Here is a 7,695-nt window from a genome sequence, read left to right as displayed (position 1 = left end):
GGTTTTCAGAAAAAAATACCTCCAGGGCTACTATTTGTTCCCAGAGCAATTACCTGGCAGATATCTGCAACCGCCTACAAGGAGAGATGAGCCTCTTCATTCTTTAGCTCATCTCCTTCCTGTAGTTCTCACTACAATAATTTAATTATATAAATTATATTTTATTATATTCCCAGGAGATACTTGATGTGCAGTTAATATTTCCTATTTGTGTACTCTGCATATACATATATATATATATATATATATATATATATATATATATATATATATATATATATATATACACACACACACAGTTGTGCTCATAAGTTTACAGACCCTGGCAGATTTTGTGATTTTTCAGAGAATATGAAGGATAATACAAAAACTTTTCTTTCACTCATGGTTAGTGGTTGGGTGAAGCCATTTATTATCAAACAATTGTGTTTGCTCTTTTTCAATCATAATGACAACAGAAACTATCCAAATGACCCTGATCAAAAGTTTACATACCCTAGTTCTTAATACCATGTATTGCCCCCTTTAACATCAATGACAGCTTCAAGTCTTTTGTGGTAGTTGTGGATGAGGCACTTTATTTTCTCAGATGGTAAAGCTGCCCATTCTGCTTGGCAGAAAGCCTCCAGTTCCTGTAAATTCTTGGGCTGTCTTGCATTAACTGCACAGTTGAGATCTCCCCAAAGTGGCTCAATGATATTGAGGTCTGGAGACTGAGATGGCCACTCCAGAACCTTCACTTTTTTCTGCTGTGACAGGTCAACTTGACCTTGTGTTTTGGATCATTGTCATGTTGGAACGTCCAAGTACAACCCATGCGCAGCTTCCGGGCTGATGAGTGCTAATTTTCCTCCAGTATTTTCTGATAACATGCTGCATTCATCTTACCATCAATTTTGACCAAGTTCCCTGTGCCTCCGTGTTTCACAGTAGGAATGGTGTACCTTTCATCATAGGCCTTGTTGACTCCTCTCCAAATGTAGCGTTTATGGTTGTGGCCAAAAAGTTCAATTTTGGTCTCATCACTCCAAATAACTTTGTTCCAGAAGTTTTGAGGCTTGTCTCTGTACTGTTTGGCGTATTGTAAGTGGACTGCTTTGTGGCATTGGCGTAGTAATGGCTTTCTTCTGGCGACTCGACCATGCAGCCCATTTTTCTTCAAGAGCCTCCTTATTGTGCATCTTGAAACAGCCGCACCACTTTTTTTCAGAGAGTCCTGTATGTCAGTTGAAGTTATTTGTGGGTTTTTCTTTGCATCCCGAACAATTTTCCTGCCAGTTGTGGCTGAAATTTTTGTTGGTCTACCTGACCGTGGCTTGGTTTCAACAGAATCCCTCATTTTCCACTTCTTAATTAGAGTTTTAACACTGCTGAATGGCATTCTGAATTCCTTGGATATCTTTTTATAACCTTTTCCTGTTTTATACAGTTCAACTGCCTTCTCCCGCAGATCCTCTGATAATTCTTTTGCTTTCCCCATGGCTCGGAATCAAGCAATGTCAGTGCAGCACTGGATGAAACATGCAGGGGTCTGTCAGGAGCCCAGAAACTCACTGACTTTTTATACACACACATTGATTACAAGCAAACAGATCACAGGTGAGGTTGGTTACCTTTAATAGCTATTTAAACTTGTGTGTATGTTATCAGGCCAAAACCTCCAGGGTTTGTAAACTTTTGATCAGGGTCATTTGGATAGTTTCTGTTGTCATTATGATTGAAAAAGAGCAAACACAATTGTTTGATAATAAATGGCTTCACCCAACCACTAACCATGAGTGGAAGAAAAGTTTTTGTATTATCCTTCATATTCTCTGAAAAATGGCCAAAAAAATCACAAAATCTGCCAGGGTGTGTAAACTTATGAGCACAACTGTATATATGCAGAGTACACTATATATATATAATTTTGTCTACTCTTTTGTGTAAGAACAGGAACTGGTTTGCTTTACTGCCACCACAATGCCTACACAATACATATATATTGCATAAGATATTCAAATATTCAAAACTGCTTATAACTTCTTTGACTAACTGCTTAAAACTTCTTTGACTAAATCAATTTCTTTCGTTGTTGATTTCCAGCACAGGGTCCTCTTTTCTGACCATTAGAAATGTCTTATTCAGGTGTCCGCTTTCTTGTTACCAGATGTAATTGAAATATGGAAAAGAACAGCTGTCATAACAATCTGTCTTTCATATTGTTGTGTACTTCATCCAAATGTTGTTACCTAGACAGTTCCAAAAGATATTCGGACAGCTTGCTTCCATGTGGCCACACTGCTGTCAGCATGGTACCTGAACACCCAGTTGCCTGGATTTAGCTACACAAGTTACAAAAAAATTCCACCAACAAAATTCCTTCAACATCTCAATTTGTGGGTCAATATTGCACATTATTATTATATTTTGTGTTTGTTTGTTTTGCATATCTTATTTAACATTCCAGATTAGTAATTAGCATTTTTGCTAATTTTCCCATTCATGGTCTCTGCTCTGTGGTGTAATTATCTGAATGGCTTTTTCAGTTGATGTGGTAGGTTTAGACATGCATTGTGTTTTCAGAAGCCGAACATTAATATGTATGTTAACCAAAACAATTGCAAATGGTGGCTTAACATCCAGAAACAAACATACAGTCTACATTTTACACAGTTCTGTACATTACCAGCAATGATGCATTGCACCTCAGTCCCATAACACCTTCCGTTGAATAAAGCCAGTTTCACAATATAATGCTTCAGAGAGTCCATGAGTTAACAAAATGAAGACAAATGGGACTTACTGTGGCTTTTAAACACACATTTCACCAGCATTCCATCAATGATAGAGCAGGACCCTGATGGCACGAAAAACAGACAGATTTCACTGAACATTCCATTGTTTACATTTATGGAGTTAACATTGGTTAACAACTGGCTCTGACTGGCTGATTTTACTCGCTCATATATGGCAGTTGGTGCCTCAGAATGATAGTCAGGTCAATATTTTCACTGGACACTCATTATATCCCGCCTTACAATATAAATGTCCCAGCTGATTGGTGAATAGTTTAAATGGATTTTGATAATAGACATGTCAGGCTCCAATCTTGTGTATTATTTTGAGTGATGCTGCCAAGTTTAGGTAGCAAATAACAATACTGAATCTGATGTAATTTACATAGCAACTGTACATTCAAATCGCACTGCTTCACTCACAGAGCCCAAGAGAAATGATTACATTTTTAAATATTTAAAACTATCCTATAGTGGGACTTTTTTCATTTCTGGATGGTGCAAAGGAAATTTTTGGTGCTGTTGACCATTGGTTGTAATCAATTGCTTTCATCTATATTGTTCGAATGACCAGGTGCCGTTAAAATGCAACATCATACAAACCTCATACGTGGACCAGTAAAGGCCAAGAACACACTAGCATTTAGGAGTGATCATTAGCAGCAGTTGGCCTGAGACAGACTCCAGGGAGGGAGGCTTGCTGAAAGAGCAGGGGCTCTTTTTTAGTTCACAAACAAGTGGACAAACTACGTTTTCTGTGTGAAATGTATTGTTGAGTTCATGTGCACACACTGCAGTCTATGTTCTAAAGCTCCACTTTGCCCTCCCTACTTGTATACTTTCAGTGAGACATATAGGTCTATGTGTGTTGTACTTTAGCATAGTGTTTGAAGTGCATCAGCCAGTTTTCTATTAATAATTTCATATGCAGACAAATTTTAGAAATTATGTAAACAAGTGTGATTAGCATAAGTAACTTTGCTTGTTTTACGTTGAACACAATTTAGTTACATTTTTAATAATATAATTAGAGACACACAGCATTAAACTGCTTCTGATTGCTGATGGCTTTCATGAAATGATGGGATCTTGAGGAATCTGCCACGGTGATGATATGCCCCTGCTCTTTCAGCAAGCCTCCCTCCCTGGAGTCTGTCTCAGGCCAACTGCTACTAATGATGACTCCTCCAACGACCCATTACCCATGTGAGTGGCAATTAGCATACCCTTGCTACTCCTTGGGGTCATAGTTCATGTTTTTTATGGATTACTCTTTAATCGTTATTCTAAGCAAACCACAGAACAAGGATTACTCTTTAGTGCCCACCATGTCAGATCTTTGCACACATGCTAGTGGCTGTGGATTAAAACTGCAGTCCTTGTTAATTCTATTTCAGTCTGTATCATTAACAGTTTTTAGTAACAGGTATCTGATACCATGAAAAATAAATCTGTTATTCAAATATATGACATGCAAATCAAATCATCGATATCTGTCTGGCTGTTTGTGAGTGTACAAACCTGAAAACTAGGTAGCAGCTATGGTGATATCGACGCGGTTTCCATTGGTAAACATTAATCCTGGGAAAAAAAATGTCCTTCTTTCAAGCTATCCTTTCTCTCTATTGAGGTATCGCTTTCCTCCCTTCACTCAATGACCCCAACACAATCCCATCATCGCTTGCATTGATCAGCTTTCACTGCCATGAGAAATATGCCCCCTCCCCATGCCAACACGTTACCGCCTATGGTTTTCTGACCCCCCTGTCAGCACACTGAGCTCTCTTCCAGTGATAGTGGACCCTTCCTTAGGCCCCTCTTGCCAAGATTCCACCCACAGAAGTTTTTGTTATCAGGGATAGGTCTCCACTTTGTTAGCAGCAGACCTTGCCATGGGAGCATGCTCACATGCATTTGTGTGTTGGTGTGAGGGGTGTGCCCTGGAGGCATATCTATGTCTCAGCGAGGTCAGGGATGTGCATCAGGGTGCACCGTGTCCCACTCAGAGGCTTGGGCAGCTTGCACACCTCCCTCCAGCTGTCGCTTTCAGTGTCATACACCAACATGTTGGCTGTGGCCACTTCCTGTGCGTCGCGCCATTTCCGGCCTCCAATCAGCAGCACCTGCGCCTCGTTTGGTGGAGGCATCAGTGCGAGGCCGTAGCAGAAGCGGTCATTCAGCAGGGGCCGGAGGCGGGTCCACTCGTCTTGTAGCGGGTTGTAGCACTCAATGTCGCAGAATGGCTCATACATCCCCAGGAAGGTGTAGATCCTGTCCCCGACTACTGCCATCTGGTGGCCATAGCGGGCGATGGACATGGGGGCCCGTTTCTCCCACTGGCTCCCACAGGGCTCCATGCTGTAGACCTCCCGGCTGCTCTCAGCCTGGTTTCCATGGATACCGCCAGAAATGTAGATGGTGCCCCCGTGTGTGGAGCAGGCCTGGCCATGCATAGACAGCGGGAGGTCCGGGGCCCTCCGCCAGCAATCCACGTCCATGTCATACACCTCCACTATGTCCAGCACCAAGTCCTCTGCTCCCCTAGCTCCGCGTCCCCCAATGACATGCATCACCCCGTCTACCAAGCAGCAGGAGAAGCTTGCCCGCTTCTCACCCATCTGTGCAAGCTCCTCCCAGTGTTGAAACCTGGGGTCATAGCGCCACACCTGGTCAGTAACCACCCTGCCAATCACCTTTTCGCTCTCGTCCACCTCCACCACCTCCCCACCCAGAACGAACAGGAAGTTGCCCAGTGTGCAGATACAGTGGTGCTGGACCCTGCATGGAAGCAGGGTGAGAGGACAGAATTTCTTTGAGTGGAGATCGAAGGTAAGGACCTCCCTCTCTGGCCGGTCGGCCTCTGGTCCTCCCCCCACCAACAGCACCTTGGCTCTTTGAGTCCGCAGGGTGCTGTGGGTGGTCTGCAGCAGCGGTTTGCGTGGCCCCTGTCGGTGGTACTCCAGCGCCTTTAGGACCAGGCTCTTTATGAAGGGTGTCTGCAGTGCAGGGCGGCTGGCGCACAGCTGGCTCAGCTCCTCCAGTGGTACCAGGGCAAAGCGGATGTTGCTAAGCAACAAGTTGCTCCTCAGGCTGCTCAGCTTGTGGTGGTCCAGCCAGTCCAGAAGCAGGGTGAGCAGGGCCTGTTCCTGCACACCGGGTATCTCCTCAGCTCTCAGCACCATTTGCAGGGAGTCCCCGTTCAACTGCAAGAGCCCATCCCAGTCCCCATCCCCGGGCTTCAGGAACTCCCTCATCCTTTGCGCAATGAAGCTGTTGGCAGCAGAGAGGGCATCGGCTATGCCATAGCGGGCTGCAACATTAGCAAAGAAGCAGCAGTTGTCGGGAGAGAGGTTGTCAGCGATGTAGCTGCTGCAGAGCTGGATGGCGCCAGTGACCTGCAAGTAGCAGGCAGCCTCCAGTACTTTCTCCAGGGTGGTGGGGGACAGGAAAAGCCAGGAGGAGTAGATAAAGTCCAAGATGTGGCTCAGGCCCACATCAGACAGCTGGGGCAGGTGAACAGTTGGGGCCTGGAACTCGTGAGTGTGCTCCTGGAAGAGGGACCAGAAGTAGTCACTGGAGGAGGCCAGCAGGCTGCGGTGGGCAGGGAAGCGCGAGCCACCTCCCGCCACCAGCACCACGTCACAGAGACGCCCCTCCAAGCGCAGCCGCTGATACCGTGACAGGACGCTTCCCCCGTGGGTCTTGCTCAGCACCAGGAAATAATTCATCTTGTAGCAGCAGTAAGATCCTGCCACAATGTATTGTGACAGGAAAGTGCCGCTGTTCCTGCGATGATGTCGACCCCACAGTCACCCAAAGGCATCTGGCACATTAGCGCAATGATTGTGGGGGGTTAATCAGAGAGAGAGAGAGAGAGCGCAAGAGAGAGAGAGATGGGTGGGGGTAGACTAGCAGCCTAGCTTGCCTAGCAGCTTCAAAACATCTCCCCTGTGGTATTATGAGCCTGGCAGAGGCAGGGATCCATCCCGTGACCCATGCCTCTGTTTGTTCCAGCAGAGTGAGGTATGTCTACTCTTTCATCGCACAGATCCCTCCCGAGAAGTGTCAGGGGGGGCAGCAAATAAATGCCCTTCCCTCTCCACTAGGCTCAGGAGTATCGGCAACGATTGGACCAGCGCCGGGGGGCTCAGCAGTATTGGTGAATCTGAACTCACCCAGCAAGAAATAGGATGCTTAGTCAGAGGAGAGGACTGCAGGACTCTGTGAGTGACCGGGTTAGTATGAGGAATGGTGTGTGTGTGTGTGTGTGTGTGTGGGGGGGGGGGGGTTGGGCAAGAGTACAGGAAGATTGAACAGGGGGGTCCATGAGTCTATGCATAAGCGAAGCTGCTAGGACAACAGTGTTTTAGGGGTGCAGAAAGGTTTGGGAGATGTGCGTGTGGTGTGTTTGAGTGGCTCCCTGATTTATGGCCTGTAGTTTTCAGACAGAGCTGCTGAACAGGAGACTTGTGAAATATATACAAATCATCCTCCGTGAATAGCAGCTGGCTTGGGGCCCTGCATTTCAGGGGGTTTACAGTCATGGGGGGGATTACAAGGAGACTGTGACACTTGTTGGGCACCAGCACATTGACCACCGACAGGCCCATCTGATCTAGCCCTTCTACAGGGATAAGAGCTGCAGTGTGGATTAACTTCACATGTTCAGTTTAGGTTTGTTTTAAGCCAGGACATTAAGAGCATATTGTATAAGTGGCAATATGAGGAGACAGAGAGAAACCATGCACTGTACTTTGTGGCATTTGTCCTGATCTTGTGCCAAATTCCTGAACTGTGCGTGTGGTGTGCAAGTGTGAGTGTGTGTGTGTGTGTGTGTGAGAAAGTGTGAGAAAGAAAGAAAGAGTGTTGTTTACCATTTGCTGTTTGAGAAAGTGGACAGCGATATATGACTCATATG

The 7,695-nt window shown here is 45.4% G+C and overlaps 1 protein-coding gene across 1 annotated transcript; it reads right to left on the bottom strand.

Annotated features, from left to right (window-relative positions):
• Nucleotides 1–479: 479 nt before the first annotated feature.
• On the bottom strand, nt 480–6,574 carry LOC133127208 (kelch-like protein 34). The gene has a single exon (XM_061239912.1). The coding sequence runs from the start codon at nt 6,503–6,505 to the stop codon at nt 4,730–4,732; it is 1,776 nt and encodes a 591-aa protein (XP_061095896.1). The 5' UTR covers nt 6,506–6,574; the 3' UTR covers nt 480–4,729.
• Between the last annotated feature and the right edge of the window lie 1,121 nt (nt 6,575–7,695).

The sequence above is a fragment of the Conger conger genome, chromosome 4 (genome assembly GCF_963514075.1).
Source record: "Conger conger chromosome 4, fConCon1.1, whole genome shotgun sequence".
In the NCBI taxonomy this organism is placed as follows: Eukaryota; Metazoa; Chordata; class Actinopteri; order Anguilliformes; family Congridae; genus Conger; species Conger conger.
Note: the sequence above shows the minus strand (reverse complement) of the source record. Positions and strands in the feature narration are given on the sequence as shown.